General features: G+C 39.9%; 2 protein-coding genes across 3 annotated transcripts in view; one reads left to right on the top strand and one right to left on the bottom strand.

Moving 5' to 3' along the window:
* stxbp1a (syntaxin binding protein 1a) overlaps nucleotides 1–10,133 on the bottom strand; it is a 30,625-nt gene extending 20,492 nt beyond the window's left edge. For both annotated transcript variants that reach the window (XM_020636045.2, XM_020636044.2), the window contains exon 1: nucleotides 9,985–10,133. In XM_020636045.2, the coding sequence (XP_020491701.1) occupies nucleotides 9,985–10,021 (37 nt within the window). In that variant the 5' untranslated portion in view covers nucleotides 10,022–10,133. The remainder of the gene's footprint in view (nucleotides 1–9,984) is intronic.
* Nucleotides 10,134–11,208: 1,075 nt separating this feature from the next.
* The window catches only part of niban2a (niban apoptosis regulator 2a), a 29,466-nt gene continuing 23,441 nt past the window's right edge, over nucleotides 11,209–17,233 (top strand). The window contains exon 1 of the mRNA XM_020636043.3: nucleotides 11,209–11,470. Coding sequence (XP_020491699.1) covers nucleotides 11,416–11,470 — 55 coding nt within the window. The 5' untranslated portion in view covers nucleotides 11,209–11,415. The remainder of the gene's footprint in view (nucleotides 11,471–17,233) is intronic.

Genomic DNA, 17,233 nt, shown 5'->3' with positions numbered 1-17,233 from the left:
TAATATCAATGTCTGTCAGTTTGCTCTCTTGGTAAGGGGTGTTAAGGTGTTACATGTTTGTCTCCATTTTGTCAGAGGAAGGGCTCAAAGCGTCAGACTTTGTAAAAACCCTGATTTATAAGAAGGAAGGAAGGAAGGAAGAAAGGAAGGAAGGATAAGATAAAGGGAATGATATCCAGGTGTATGTGAATATAACTCAAATGAATGCTTTCTAAATAACTACAGACTGGTCCTTTAATTGCAGGCCTACAGACTGTATGAACGATATGACTGGAATTTGACCTAGTGAATCCTGGAAAACAATGAGACTCCAACCTGCACCTCCTTTGAGTCAGAGGAACTGTATCTGACCTCCTGTGGGATGTATGAACTTGGAACAGTCCCAGTTCTGTTCTCACTAAATGACAGAGAGATTCCCCGACTCTGCTTCAGACTATTATTACTAGCACCTTCCGTGTCCTGTTCTTTAAGCTGCTGTGTCAGCACAGCAGACCTAAACCAAAACAACAAAAACCTGACACTCAGGGCTTTTTGGCTTATTAAAGACTGAGAACTTTGACTGAGGAGCTGATGAAACTGCTCGACTTGTTTTTTCCCCAAGCAGTGGCTCCACACCTCAGAAGGAGCTTGTCTACAAACAAAAAGCTCTGGGGTTATCCGTCACTTATTTTCCTTTTTACCCTGCAGCAGCTGATGTGTTTCCTCTGGTGCTGTGCTGCAGCATTTTTCTGATAAGGGCTTCCTGATAAAAGCAGCTCCAGGTACTGAACTAATCATGACATTGTATGACTTTTTCCCCTTTTTTAGAATGCAGTGTTTCCCCTACCATTATATTGGGGGGGCAGCCCCCCGAAGGTCAAGTAAAAAAAATAAAAAATGTAAGATTTATTTTTGGGCTTTTTGTGCATTTAATGTAGAGATAGGATAGTGGATAGAGTCCATAATCAGGGAAAGAAGTCATTTAAGGATACCTTTCTGATAGAAAAGGACATCTGTCACTAAAAGTAACACATGAACACCAAGATTCTTTCAAGTGTTTGTGTCGTCGTGTTGTTGTGTCGGCTTGTCCCCACCCCCCCAACGCTGTAAACCTAGGAGAAACACTGGAATGCAAATGTGTTCTCCGTCAAAAAGTATTTTAAAGGGGATACTTCTAAATAAATACTGGATTAAATCTTCCACTACAGCTGAAAGAAACAAAAAACAACTTTTGCACTGTGGAGTTTTGGTACAGAAATGTGAAAGTTGGAGAAGTGTACAGATTCTGTTGTAAATGTTCATAACTCTATTCACAAACTGTCCTCAGAGGAAAATGTGCTCCCCTGACCACTGTTGGAAGAAAAAATGTTATGGTGAGGGGTCGCAACAGTGAAAGCGTAACTCTCCAGGTAGTTTTTTTGAGTAAGGTTTGTGTATTCAGGTTAGAAAATATAGCATTGAATTGTTTCACTTCTCCAACTTTCAAATTTTACTACCAAATCTACATGGTTCACTTTTAAAAATGTCAAGATTTGGAAAAGAGATAAAGTTATAGAGCAAATGGTAAAGAAAAATAAACACTCCATTCCAAAGCTATTTCCACACTCCTTTTACCTCCTTCAAGAGTTATCACAGAAACGAACATCAGAAAGTCAAGCGGGTGGCATGGGTGCTTTACTCTTGTAACTGACGTCTGAGACTGTGCTGTTGATTTTTCCTCTTTGACCTTCTGATACAAGCACAACAATAAAGAACCCAGCAGTCAGACAGAAGGGAAGGAACCTGAAAAAACAGCGCAACAGCTGTGTCAACCAAACAGGCAGGCGCACACACACACACACACACACACACACACACACACACACACACACACACACACACACCTCATAATCTCTCACATCCAGTTTAACAGGATACACATCCTCTCGTCCTCTTGGAGGACAGAGAGTGGAAAACGAAGAGTGACTGAAAGCATTAAAATAAAAGAACTGGCACAAACGATGTAAAAAATAAATGTTTTGCTATTTGGACTAATTCCAACAAACTGACCACTGTCATTGTTACCAAAAAGAAGAAGCCATGTTTTGTGCTATAAGACAAAGCTGATAGGTTCAGTGACTCTGCACATGATGCAGCAGTGAAGAGCTGACAGTTTCTCCCTTTGACTCGTGGTTATGCCCCCTTCAGGGACTTTCACCTATGAGTACATGACCCATTTTTTCTCTGGATCTCAGCTTCACAGCAGCGTCCCTCTCGAGAGAATCTGACACGACTGATCTTAAAGGGACAGGCGGACATTTCATTCAGGGCTCGCACTGAAATACGATGACAGCCTTCAACAGTCTTTAGTTCAAAGGCTCTTTAACTGTGTTTGAATTAAAGAGACTTTAAGCTTGACTCATTTGGTGTTTATCTTTAATGAAGCATTTAAATGAGTCATGAAGCCAGGTCTCTCATATCAGAGTCAATGAAAAACATAGTAAGTAAGAATGCATTATGAGACGGCGTTAGCATTAGCAAAGATACTTAAGATACAAAAGGCCTTTGAAGAACATTAATAAGCTAACAGTTGAATTTTAACACAGATTTAATTATTTTCTACACTACACAATGGTAAAATAAGACTTTATCAGACTTATTTGTAATAATGATTATGAACTTATTAAAGAGTTGATCAGAAATCAATTAATGCTAACTAGATGTTAACTTTGAAAATAAATAGATTAACAATCATTTGGTGCTGAAAGCTCCAATATGGCAAATTAATTTGCTTAAACATAAAAATATAAAAAGCTGAAGTCAAATGTAAGCATTGATTCATCAGTGTAGTTATTTGGTTACATGGCAAGCGACAATGGTTTCTGACTGTTTCATGTATGTTAAGCACTGTTTTAAATTAAGTTAATTAGAAATCAGAACCCTAACATTAAAGACCAACCTTGAAACTAGGGCCCGACCGATGTGGGATTTTTGTGGCCGAAACGGATATTGTTAATGGGGAGAGAAAAAATCTGATGCTGATATATCGGCCGATATCATTCTTAGATCTATGTTTGATATTTAGTGATCATGCTTGTTATAATCCATAAAACACACTCTGCTTGTGACAGCCACAAAGAGAACTGCTACAACGATATTCAAATGAAATGCTTTTAGACTGTTGAATAAATCCAGTAATATTGGAGCATATCAGCGATTAAATTAGCCGATACTGCTGTCAGGCTCTACTTGAAACCCACAGTAGGTCTGCTTTCACTGCCTGATGTAAGTACGCAGGCTCATCGGACAGGCAGTTACATAACACCATAACCAGCCCCAACCAGCACAAGTAGGCTGTGAGAAAAGCTATAAAAAAAGAGTTGTTTTGGCCTCATGTGCCTCCAAAACTCATCCAAACTCATGCATGTCACCCAACTTAAACATGTAAGGAAGGACCTTTTCTCATGACCTTCACTGAGGGGTTGACAGGAGGTGGCAGACATGAGACCTCTGCCAGCAGCTCTGTCTGTATATCTGGTTGTAAATTGTTGATGATGGAATCATCTTATCCTGACCTATTCTCATGCAACCTACACTAACATGTGTCTGGGCTGGTAAAAACCCAATAACCCTACTAGTGTTGTTTAAGCATCAATTAATATTAGTTAAAAAACAAAAAAACATCAAAATATTAACATGCTTTTAATGCCTCAAAACACAAGATTATTACCTGCTGGGACACAAAAGAGGGGTAACGATCTCTCTTACAACTTCACAAGAAAGGAGACATTCATGCAGTGTTTTGAAACACACTGCAGACACACATGGAGGTGACAGTCCCCTCTCTTCATCTGACAGTGAGGAGGTTCTATGAGGGTAAACCCAGATTAAAAAGATGTCCTTATCAATCATCAGAACATACTACTGCAGCAACAAGGTTTCAGTAGTACCAATGCTGCAGACTGTGTGTGTTCTTCATGTTTCTCACCTGATATGAAAGGGTTTTACAGATGTCATCAGAGGCCAGGGAGTCAAACTCAGAAGTTTACTCTCTCAGGTTATTTATTGCATGACTTTCACAGTTCCTTTAAACACTGCAGATAATTTACATACAAATCTGCTAAGATAATAACGTTGCCCTATTTTCTTATGTAATTAAATCAATAACAAGCAGTTGACTAATCAATGACTATTAAGCAAAACCTGCTGCTGCATACGCCTACTTCACACCCTCAGTAGGAGTTATTTTTTTAAGATATGATTTATTAAGCTGTTCTTGTTTATATAATAAGATGATATATATTTTCAACATGTACGATTCAGGCTTGTGCTGACCAGCTTGGTTTTTCTTATTTCTTAGAGCAGCAATACAAGAGGCTCAACGTGTAAAACATGTATGGTTATAGCCAGAGATTACATAAAGTAATAATAAGAACACACCGATTACAGACATAGTAAGGGAGGGGTTTGCCATCTTGTCAAAAAAACAAAACATTGTGGTTATTCTCTTTAAAATGTAGGTCACTGATGTATCATTACGAGATACTTTTGGGGGAAACTGGAAGATAATATCAGTTGGAAAGTAATAAAAAATTAATTCATAAATTCAAGACCTATTTACTCTGTCTTTTCTTTTAGCACCGGGATGAAAAACCTCCCAGAAACCCAGAGAACAGAAAATCTCAGACAAAATATAATAGACTGAGGAAGCCAGGTATCCTCTGGGATGCTGCAGGCTCTATCACGCTGACTGTAGCTCAAACTGTAGCTCTGATTGCTCTGCAGTCTCGTCCAGCTCAGCTGTGCTGGTAATGTACAGAGGAAAATCCCAAACCAATATCATCCTGTGCAGTATATTGAATTCTCAGACAGTTGAAACACCGACGTGACAAATCGTCTTCATGTCAAGCCATCTTTTCTATTCATGCTCCTTTTGTTTTCGCTCATCAAAGGAGGGCTGACGCAATCATGCAAACTGCACCTGTGTACTAAAAGTAGATTTTTACTGTAAGAAATATGTGTACACTGTACATGTGTGTATGTTTGGAGAATGAGGAAGGATGGTGTGAGACGTTGAGCTGCTGAGAGGAGTGGGAGGAGGAGGATGTGTCAGCTCTGACACAGCACTCTTCATCAGTTAAAAAGAGGGGGAATTCATTAAGATCATGAGCTGCTCTTACCCTTCTTTAGAAAGCTCTATTTCAGCCAGCGCTCCATGCACTGTAACCACAGGGACATGACATCAAAGCATGGATTTGTTTGGCACTGTGTGTGTGTGTGTGTGTGTGTGTGTGTGTGTTGTGTGTGTGATTTACAGAGGCCCAGCGGCTGCAGTCACTGCGTCAGACTCTGAACCCAGACGGGTGTGTGTGATGCTGTGGTTCAGTGATGCTGTGGTTCAGTGATGCTTCCAAGGTCAATGGAGAGCTTATCAAATGTGCGTGCCCGTGTGTTTGCGTCCATTTGCAAATGAGAGCATGCATATGTCCTTCTGTTTCACCTTTCTCTTTTCTCTATAAGCACTACATAGAGATGGGTACACAGCTGCCTGCTTCCAGATACTTCTAAGGGAAAGTGAACAGACTCATCATCACACACAGTATTGTTAGACATTAAGGATTAAGTAAAGATTGTGTGTGATGATAAGAACATACACATCAGTGTTATATTTGTGTATAAGAGTAAGGATACGACAATGAGGGTAAGCTTGCTCGGCTCTTTCCAGAGAACAAAAAAAGATCAATGAAGGTGCATAGTCACTGGCCCAGGCTTTAATTTGGATATCGCCGGCAGGCTAGCTGTTTTCACCCACTTCCGGTCTATATGATTATATAGACTAACCATGACCTGACTCAAGTTTTGTACTTATATCTCAAAGTGCGTGCTAGACTATGCAGATATTTTAGATAATCCTTATTATAAATGACACTGGTGGCACTTGTGTCAAATAGCTTACTTCTACTTACGCTTTTATTCTCTAATAGTGAGTGGAAATCCACCAAAAGAGAAACGGGACCTACATGACACCAAAGCTTGACAGGTATCATATTATATATATATATATATATATTTTTTTTATCCCTGCACGGGTTATGTACATTTCTTGTATAAGTATACTTTTAATTGCACAGGTTTAAGTTTGATTAATCTAGGGGTAGTCTTTTCGGGTTAATATATATGAATGGGGGGGGGGGGGGGGGGGGTCGATGGTTTCTGGTTAATTTGTAACAAATGTTTCATGTCATGTACGTCTTTGTAACCTGCTACTGGATGCTTTGAATTTCTCTCGGGATCAATAAAGTATCTATCGATCTATATTAGTTCATCTAGTTTCCTTAGTAAGGTTGCATCATTTTTCTTGAACACTGATCCTCTTAATACAAAACACATAGTTCACATTAGTGAAGTAGGCTAGCCAGCTAACTTATCCACACACTTTGCATTTTGCTAGTGTTGGTAGTGTTTGATTAGCAATACAGCAAAACCTGGACGGCCAACTGGAACTTGGCTACACTTCATGGATCTGGTAACGTTTGCTCTGAAATGTAACTGATAAAGTAATTTGAACGCGGCAAGGTTTCAATTTATGTGCCGAATCAACCACAGGAGATTTGATGAAAGGAAGTGTGACATATTTTTCATAAGATAGTGATAACATCTATCAGTGTTATCAAGCAGGCCAGCTTTAGCCCCCAAAAAACTAGAAGTCAATCCTTTAAGAGTACACCTGAGCAGGTCCCCATACGATCAGGGCTGGCATACAGACACAAACAAACATTCATGGTTACACTCATGGGCAGCATTAGAACGACCAATTGATCTAAGAGGCATTGGACTCTGGGAGGAAGTCAGAGTTCTACAGAGAACCCACCCATGCACAGGGAGGACATTCAAACTCTACACAGAAAGGCTCAAACAGGGATTCAAACCTTTTAGCTGTGAGGCTACACAGGTAATGACTGCAAGACCAAGCAGAAAACATGAAGGTCCTGCTATAGGGTTTGAGAACAAATCTGTAATGGAACCATATAGAATCAAATGAGCTAATAAGATCTTTTTCCAAATAATTAACCCTTCCTTTTTCATCTCAATAAAGCACTGCAAGCTTCACGATCCTGTTATTTGTACATATTGTGTAACTACAGGATGCTAATCAATGCTATGTGATGGCAGTAAATCAAATAGAAAATGACATAACCATTGATTCTACATCTTATGACTTTAATTTATGTCTCAATGAACTTTCAATTAATATGAGGATAAAGTCTTATCTGGGTCAACATAAAAAGGACAAAATGTTTCCTTTAAGGGAAACAAAATGATTGGACAGAATACCCTGAGCACCTGTACTAATATAAACATATCTCTGTGCATTTAATCAGAAACTGTTATATCCTGAGAGTCACAAACAACGTGTAGTTTCTCAATTATCACTGGTTTTCATTTGCTGTGTTCCCTCAGTTTCATCGACCTGAGCTGCAGCACTGTTGTGATTAAAATATGTGTCAGCTCATGTTGTAGCTAGCTCAGCCCCCTCATCCTTCAGCCTTACTTTCCGTTTCTCTGATGCTCATATACAGTCATGAGAGGGGAGGGTGAAGCGCTCTTTACTGCCCATCCCCCCCTTCTTCATCCTGGCTGCTACATCCACTGCTGCAGAGAGGGCCCATGATGGTGTCACCCTCCCTTTTCCTCCCCCCCATCGCCTCCACCAATCCCGTCCCAGCTTCACCTCAGCCAAACAGAGCGCAGGTGTTGCCTGCTGCGTCTCTGCCTTTACCTACTGGGAGACATGCACGCGTGTTTACATTGTTCTTGGAGAGATTCACCCGACACTGACAGCCTGCACACCCCTGCCTTTAGACTAGCTGACTGGGTTATATAACAGAGAGTTAGCATAGTCTAAGTAATTAAATATTGCAGAACATGCCGGAATATTTGGTGTATGAAGCTGCATTGTGTGGTGGTCTAACCTTTTAGTCTTGTCGCCTTAAATAAAAAATGTAGTCTCAATAGAAAAACATCTTATCATATAACTACCACTGAGTTAACAATTACAAGACTGGGATCACAACTATGCTATATAATCACCTCACATATAATTAAGAACTTGGTCAAACAGTATGATTTCATACATCATATTACATTTAAAAATGCTCCAACTTCTTAGACAGGCCGGAGAATAGTTTAGTGTGGAAATGAATAATTTTATTACAATAAGATAATTTATTCTTCTATAATTACACATTTATACTGGTTAAATTCCTTATTCCGAGCAAAATTTTTCATAACTGTCAGATTTATTTACAGCCATAAGCTCTGGGTCATGCATCATTAATAGAGGAATGATTCAATACAAAGCTATATTTATTCATTTTCAGTCTAACCCCAAGTCCTGCTGAATGGCCACATCAGGAACATTTCATGATATATATTATATAATCTTTTTAGGATTATACTGCAGAGAACTACATTTTTTTGGGATGGCAATTATTGTTAGTCCAGTATCAAGGTGGGAGGCCAGATTCATAAACAGAAACCTTTCCACCCACCCATATCAAAGCAGAAAGACTCTGCAACTGAGGAGGTGTGTGTGTGTTTGATGGGGTGTGGTGGGGGCACACAGTTAAGAAATGTGATGATCCTCAAATGATTTAAGGAATTTGGAGATGAGAGAGAGAGAGGGAGAGAGAGAGAGAGAGAGGGAGAGAGAGAGCGAGCGAGAGAGAGAGAGAGAGAGAGAGAGAGAGAGAGAGAGAGAGAGAGATCATTCCAAAGCGACTGCGTGGATTTCTGTAGTGAAACGTGTAACCAAATCAATAAACCGGACAACAGAAATCAAATGAAGCAAATCCTGCACCATGAGCATGGCATGTTTGGGAGAAAAAATACAACAAAATAAGAACGTGCAGCTGAAGAAATTGTGGGAAAATATTAAAACAAGCTTCTGGATGACTGTCTTCCCATTCAGAGGTCTGTGTGACTTCACTTGCAGGCCTGTCTGACATTAACACGACCACCATCACTTGCACCCAGCTGACCCTGCTGAGCAGAATCGCGCTGCGCCTCCATGTTCAGGCCTGCATCAGCACCACACAGCGACAATGCGCGAGCATCAGCCCAAATAAATGAGACTAAATGACTAAATGAGATCAGACATCCTCCTAATGATGCAGGATTAACAGACTGATCGGTAAAGGGCATGATGATGATGAAGGACATCGACTGATCGTTCTAGGTGGTAGCATGTGTGCACATAATGCGGAATTTCTCGCGTAGCGGCCTTTTTGATTTTTTTATAGATAACTTTCCCGTCTTGGATCATTTGGCTACAATCGGCCATTGATGTGTAGCTGAGCGCAGCTTGATTCAGCTCTGAGTTACTCTGGTGGAGAAAGGGTGTTTTACGCAACCGATTCGTGCTACAGCAGAGGGGTGAGGCGCTGCTGAATCCAGGGAATCCCATGGATGGAGAGTGATTATCTCATGTTTATTACCGATACACTTAAATTAGATGATTGAATAATTAGCTAACAAAGGCTTGAGAATTCTCTGTAGCATTTTACAGATCAATAGGATTTATGGTGCAGCTCCAATGCAGGTTATTTATGAATTACCGCTGTTTGAGATTGAAAGGGCGTGCATTCGCTTCTAGGCTTTCTGCAGCCTTCAGAAGAATTATGCCTTCATTTTCAGTGGGCAGTTACCGCTTGTTATATCCATTCAACTCTCCGCCGTCTGAAATACAAATACGCATCAGCACCGCAGTGTAGCTGAGACAAACCAGCCTCTGCAGGTTATCTACAGCTCCCACACCACACAGCTGTGGTTTGCAATGGGATAAAATGGAACATCAACGACACAACCTTCATCATCATCATCGTCCAGATGCACGAGCCCACATCCGCATCCTTCAAAATTACACACGCTTACATACACATAACAAACCCGCATGTAAGCACAACAGTGCAGCAGCTCAACACATCAAATAATAAACAAACTAATTAAAAAAAAAAAAAATCTTACTTTCGCCGACCACCGCCTTTAATCCGATAGGTGCCATGATGCTGCTGAGTCTTAGTACCGAGTGTTCCTCCTCTGCTTCCTCCCTCCTCTCTGTGATCACCTCACATCGCAGCGGAGGAGCCTCCAGAAGGAAACGTCACTGCGTATCCTTCCGCACCGTCCCCTCATTGGTGGTGTTGGACGTCGGCCTACAACTGCAATTTATTATCAAGCAGTCTCACAATATAGCATTGTACCTTTGACAAGGCTGAAATGAATCCCTAAATATACTAATGAATCCTTACCATCTTTAGAGAACATATTAAGATATTGATTCCAGAAGGATCCAATTCAGTTTTTCTCTGAAGGTATTTAGCATTTAAAAACAGAGGAAAAAGAAACCTCCCGTGAAAATCCAAAACCATCACCCATCTTGATATAGCTCTGCAGTTTTTAGCATATAAGAAATAAGCAGTAAAGCGGTAAGATTTAAAACTTTAAATGAGAAGACCTACTGCTTCGAATAAACTAATAAATAATTACATTTTTCAATAACTGCAAATATTCCTTACATTATGTGGGGTCGTTTAACTAATTTATGGACTTTGACTTCGGTTTAAATCAGAGATTTTTTTGCATGTTATTCCACTAAAAATGAAATACTGAAATATGTATATCATGCATGCCACTGCATATAATTATTTAAATATAGTGACTAATTGGATTTGTCTCACAGGTTCAATCTATTGGTGGATTTAATGTAATCTGCACTGGACACAGAGCGAACTGAATACTGAACAGGCAATAATAAGAGTGTCCAGTAGGGGGCAGCAGATTTCTTTCTTTCTTTCTTTGTACAGGAAAACACACGGGCATTATTGAAAAGTGGTTTTATCAATGCAGGCCTCTAATAACCGTTTGAGGTTGGGGTTAAATAGTTGCCAATTGTTTAAAATGAATAAAAATCATCACATTACGTTTTTTTTTAATTAGTCAAATAGTTTAGTGTAATCTATGAATGAGCCAACTAAAGAACAAGGGGTGCATTTTGAGCGTTAAGCTGAATGAAGTCGGACTAAAACAAAAGACACTCACACGTACAGTAAATATTGAATAGGTTATGCATATCCTTAAGCTCCTGGTTCAGACACCACCCTTGGCAGAGCCAACTGAACACGTCGGACCAGTGATGACTCCCAGAGGGTGTGTCCTGCTGCCGCTGTGAACAAGCCTAATATTCACCTCAAACATGCTCCTCACAGGCGGGGAGTGTTAGCCTGCGTCAGTCCTCCTCCTCCGGACTTTGGAGAAAGCGGGAGAGCAGAGAGTCAGCAGCGCCAGAGCAGTGCGCCTCTCCAGGGGGAAGTGAAGCAGTTTTACCAGCGACTCTGATCGGATATCCCTCTGTGTATTCACCCGTGACCAGTGGGTCTGCGAGGCTGTCCTGTAACCATGGGGGACGTTGTTTCCGCTCACCTGGATGAGAGCAGAAAGCAGATGATTACAGGTAAGAGGGGCGCAGTTTAAGACAGAGAATGACAGTTTCCCACGGACTAAAGTTCCCTAGAACTTATTTTATTCATGCTCAAAAAGCATTTGATCTTTCGTTAAAATCTGTAGGCTAAAAACTTCCTTGAGGTTTTATATTTCCCATGGTCACAGCTATTATATAATTCGTTTTTACTTAAATATATGAATGTATTGCTCATCAGTCTAGTTTGTAATCTCATGCAGCCTCAACACATCGTTAAAACAGTATTTGTAGTTGTATTTAAGTCTTACAAGTCTTTAACTTGTTTTAAAAGTTTCGTGAGATTTTTTGTTGTTGTTGATAGGACACATTTTTCTAACTTGGCTGTCATACTGACATGCAGAGAAAAGACAACGGATATCTCCCAGCAGAATTTGTCATGAGAAAAAAATGATGTAATTATCAGATTAATGCTTTCGCCTGAGATCTATCAGTATTTATCAGATAATCCCTCTCAGTTTATGTCACTTGTTACATTGGAGGACAAAGCTTGTCAGTCTTATCAGTGTATTGTTACTCTACTCAAAGAGTTGCCCTCGATCCTAATCTCTGTTGCAGGCCTATTTCTCAGAGATAATAAGTAGGTTTCCCAGAGGGACCATGCTTATGTACGTTTGGGACTGACTGCTATTTTAGTCGCAGAAGCTTCCCACTGTGAAGTGTGCAGGTCTGTGTGGTTATTTGTACAAGGCATGGACTGCTGAGCACAGAGGAAAGCGTGCAGAGCTAAGACGTCTATGAATCTGTAGATACTTCTATTACAACACAAGATAGTTACTGATGAAGTTGTTTGAGAATTCATGATCCAAGGTCCCAATCGTGGCAGGAAAAAGGGGGAAAAAAGCTTGTTTTTATTTTGGAGTTGGTATTTGGATCCTCCAGACTTATGCTTGGCAGAAAATGTTGTTTCAGAGGCATTTTGACCTCATTCGAGTGCCTGTGCTGGCGTGAATACTTTTACGAGGAAACCACTTCTGTCAAAGAATATGTTCTTGAGATCAAGGCAGAACCAGAAAGAGAACTACTCCTCGCTTTAAATAGGAAAAATAACATTGTGAAAATCTTTGAGTTTCTTACTTCTGTTTGGACAAAATTTACAATCTGAAGCCATAACTTTGGGTCAAGACATTTGCACAACTCTTCTATAAGTTAACAACTAATGAATGATACAATTAACAACAGAATTATAATAAACATACAAACTAAACTTGAAATATTTTCTGCTGAGTCTTTTTGAGAAAAAGATAGGCCCACACATGAAAAGATGAGTCAGTTTAGGAGGGAGAGAAGAAGATAAAGGCTGAAGCTGCAGGAGTGAAGCAGGTAGAAACATGTCACAAGATTAATAGGTGAAACTGCTGCCTGGCTCTCACACCCCCCTTCCTCTGTGTCCTCGCTTCCCGTTATTCTCTACCGGTCTTATGCTCTCTCTTGTTTGCATGTTTGAAGTTTGAAGTTGTTATGTGAGTGTGAAAGAGAGATAGAGAGTGAACACTACTCAGCATTTATGCACTGAGAGTCTTGTTTGAAGTCTGTACCCCCCAACGAGGTGGTTTCATCATCTTTGTAGCCCTTGCACATTCTCAGAAACTAACACTCTCACTTGTGAGCCCACGCAACACAGAGCAATATGCACACAGAGAATTAGGGAGTGATTAGTCATGTTTTTTTACCCGTTAATAATAATACAAATTGTTTGTGAAAACATAAGGTTTCGCTAAAAAGGCTAATCAGCTCTGTTTTGATCTTAATGCTGCTTCAATACAAACTGATCTAATTATCTCTTTTCACACTCAGGATAGTTTGCCTTATGCAAAGCTGACAATTCTCCTGACCCCACAATGCCTATCCTGTGTGTACCTGTTGTATTTCACTATTGGATTTCTCTGACTTTTCACTAATTGACCATAAAAAACTGCATATTTAAGCTAAGGATAATAATTATAAGTACCTAAGGTCAAAAAGCAAAGATCAACTTTGTGGTTGTATTATCAGATCTGTGGCTGTATATCCACTTGGGTAAAGAGACCAGCAGAGCAGTCCACTGATATCCACTGATGCTAAGTTGGATGGGAAGACAACCAGGCCAACCTGGTAAATCCAAAAGTGTACTTACGAGTGAACTGAGAATGTTTGGCCAATGCCCACCAATGGAAGAAATCTTAAAGGTTAGGAAAATGGAATCAGAAGGTCAGAGCTTGACTTATCACCTGCTTAACTTTGAGGTTCCCACCAACAAAGGAGGTCATCAAGCTTAAGCAGAAGCCTTTTGGGGCTTGGATGGCCCAGAGGACTTTTGAGGCAACAAAAGATATTGGGAGGTCTGAGGGCTGTGGCTTTGGTGGTTGCCAAAGCAAAAAAACAAGGTGTTGGAGACGTTTCAGGGGGTTAGGAAGGATGTTTGATTTATCCCAAGGCAGTTATAGCAATAATAAGGCAGTGGAAAGGGTTCTTTGAGGATTCCCAACCCAACAACTATTTCTGCAGTTGAGCAGTCAATTTGAAACCAAAAGCTTCATTCATTCATCCCTGCAAGGAAGCTGAGGTCGTTTATTGTGGTATCACTCTGCTCAGGTCGTTTATTGTGGTATCACTCTGCTCAGTGTCCTCGAAAAGATTATCCCAGAGTTCTTGAAAGGAGACTCAGACCAATTGCCAAACCTCAGATACATCAGAAGTAAAGCAATAAGGACAGATCGTTATAGTTTGCTCATTCAATCTAGAAATGTTTTGTAGACTTAGAAACAGAGGTGTCAAGTAACTGAGTAAAAATACTTCGTTACCTTACTTAAGTAGAAATTTTGGGTATCTATACTTTACTGGAGTAATTATTTTTCAGCCCACTTTTTACTTCTACTTCTTACATTTTCACACAATTATCTGTACTTTCTACTCCTTACATTTTAAAAATAGCCTCGTTACTCCTATTTCATTTCAGCTTGTTTTCATTCAGGCTTGTCGTTGTTCAAAAAAACACAAAAAAAAAAACCTATCCAGGTTAAACCTATATAAATCCATAGACAGATAAATCACGCCATCCGGATAGAGTGAATTTGATTGTGGTTGGATGAGAAGTATGAACATATACCATTCCAACACCCTATTGGTTTGTACGCGATCCATCGCACCTGCACATGACATAAATCACGTCACACTCCAACAAGGAAATAGCAGACGTATGTAGCCTAGTACGAAGATGTTCGTGGCAGAGACAACCATACAAGGGTAATTGTTACTAAGGCTGCCCAGGGTACACCAATTTTCTTGTCCAGTTTTGTTATCTTACATCCGTTGCCCTCACAGATTCCTGCAGCTAAGCTTGGATGTACATTTATATTCCAATGAAGGCTATTGATAACATGCCTCTGAAGTTTGACTTTTTGCACCATTACAATACTTATAGACAACTAGTCATCATATCTTCTGCTCCATGAAACACATGTTAATGCTCAGTAGTACACATTGCATTGTACTAAAATGCGTTAATTTTCAATGGGCATAAATGTGGCTGAAACAGGTGCATCCCAAATATTTCAACATATTCATTTTAATATAACATTATTGTCATTATGGCCTTTAGAAAAATGTTTTTTTGGGGAGGTGGGGTAGAGCACTATAGGCCCCTGTGGCGCGGCCTAAGCATTTGTCCTTAATGGCATTCCCAGCCCCCCCCCCCCCCCCCTTACATTACTTTTACTTTTATACTTGAAGTAGTTTTGAAACCAGTACTTTTACACTTTTACTTGAGTAAAAAGCTTGAGTTGATACTTCAACTTCTACAGAAGTCTTTTTAAACCCTAGTATCTATACTTCTACCTGAGTAATGAATGTGAATACTTTTGACACCTCTCTGCTTAGAAAGCGCCTACAAATGTATCCATAGAAGAATCTAGTGGATGATACTGGTTACTATAAGCTATCCAGCACCTGATAAAAGTGAGAACTGTGTCTGTATTTGTGGCAGGAAGTCAAATAGATTGTCAGTAGGGTTCAAATGTTAATGAAAATGTTATTGAAGTACAATGGGGAGAAGAGTGTCTGGTTTTAGAGACCTCAAGTTGCTCTCTCTGCCTAACATTGAATATAGAGTTAAGCTGTAGGTCAGCTCACCATAGTCTGAAGCAATGGCTCTCCCCTGGAAAACACTGGATTGTATGCCATGGTTCAGAGGAAGTTTCTTCCCCTTATCGAGGGTTAGAGCCCAGAAACCCTACAGAAGATTGGAAGTTAACTACTTGTTTTCCTCAATCTCATACTTTTCCATCAACATCAAATGCTATCACCACAATTCAACCATCAACAAAACCCACTGGCTAATGGAAAGCTTTGACTTTGGATTCAGCCCCCCGACCCACAATTGTCTGGTACAAATAATGTCCACAACTACTGATATTATGCCAATACTACTGTCTATCCCGATACTTGATCTAGTTTACTTGGAGTAGGGAAGCAATGTGATTGACTGGCGACCTGTCCAGGGAGCACCCTGCCTCTTTCCCAATGATAGCTGGGATCAGATGCAGCCCCCCAGAAACCCTGAATGGGATACAGTGTATAGATAATGGATGGATGGAGGGAGCACAGACATCCAGAGTGAGCTGCAGCCACTACTCCTCACGTTCAAAGGAGCCAGCTGATCACCTGATGTGATTCAGGCATCTGATCAAGATTTCCCCTGTAACTTTCCTATAGAGGGGAGAGTCCTCTAATGTCTGCTGACATAAGAAAAATATCAGAAAATGCAATATAAAATAAAGATAGAATGTATTTTATATCCTTAATTAAGTTAACCAACAACTTGTTTAGTTTTTTCAGCGGCAATAGTCTCCACCTTGGATCACAACATATTGAGAAAGGGGTATTTGTTGTTTGCTAATGGCATGGCTCTAGGGATGGAAACGTCTGTAATTCTGTGTGTTGGAACCATGTACCATAGATAACCATGACATTCAGTACAGACAGTCGTAGAGTTTAAAGTTTTCTGTGATCCTTTGTCATTTTCCAAAGTGTCTCTATGGGTGGCATGTTCCTTTGGGAACATGGACTTGACATTGGAAGGATGAAACAATGGTCAGTGATGATGATGTGGATATTGGATTAATGTAGAGGTGGTTTGATGTACCCTCCCAATGTTCCTTCACTTTTCTCTATGGCTCTGGCATGACAGGAGTGTCAGGAAATATCAAAGAAGCAATAGGAATGGATAATATGATATAACTGAAGTTTTTGGCATGCATGCCTGAACAGTATGGAACAGAGGGTTTAGAGTGTGATTTATGATGTGGTCTTCCTTCCCAAAATTATAATTTACAAGTGGCCAAAAGGCTGTACATGTGCCGGGTTCTGGTCTGCTGACTTTGGCACAGTAAGACAACGGGTGGAAAGTTCTGTCTTTTTGCAAAGTTGGAATAGAAGACAAACTCAACATGGGGAAATTCACCCGAACAGAAAAAGTTCCTATAATATCCAGTATCTGGCATTTAAAAAAGAAGAAAAAAGTAGAGTAGTACCAAGGTCCTGAGAGACTTCTGACTTTTTTTGCGTGAAAAATCACATCTTTTCTATATAAGATTTTGCTTAACATCAAAATATGGATAGTTAAAAGATCACATGACATTGTGTATAGCACTAAAATAATGAATATTCATCTATAGGTAGATTCATATAGAGTAAGTTGATGTCTTACTTTGAGAGCAGATTATTTGATTCATTTTACAAAGTCAATCTTGTATTCAAAGC

Source organism: Labrus bergylta, chromosome 17, assembly GCF_963930695.1.
Source record: "Labrus bergylta chromosome 17, fLabBer1.1, whole genome shotgun sequence".
In the NCBI taxonomy this organism is placed as follows: Eukaryota; Metazoa; Chordata; class Actinopteri; order Labriformes; family Labridae; genus Labrus; species Labrus bergylta.
Note: the sequence above shows the minus strand (reverse complement) of the source record. Positions and strands in the feature narration are given on the sequence as shown.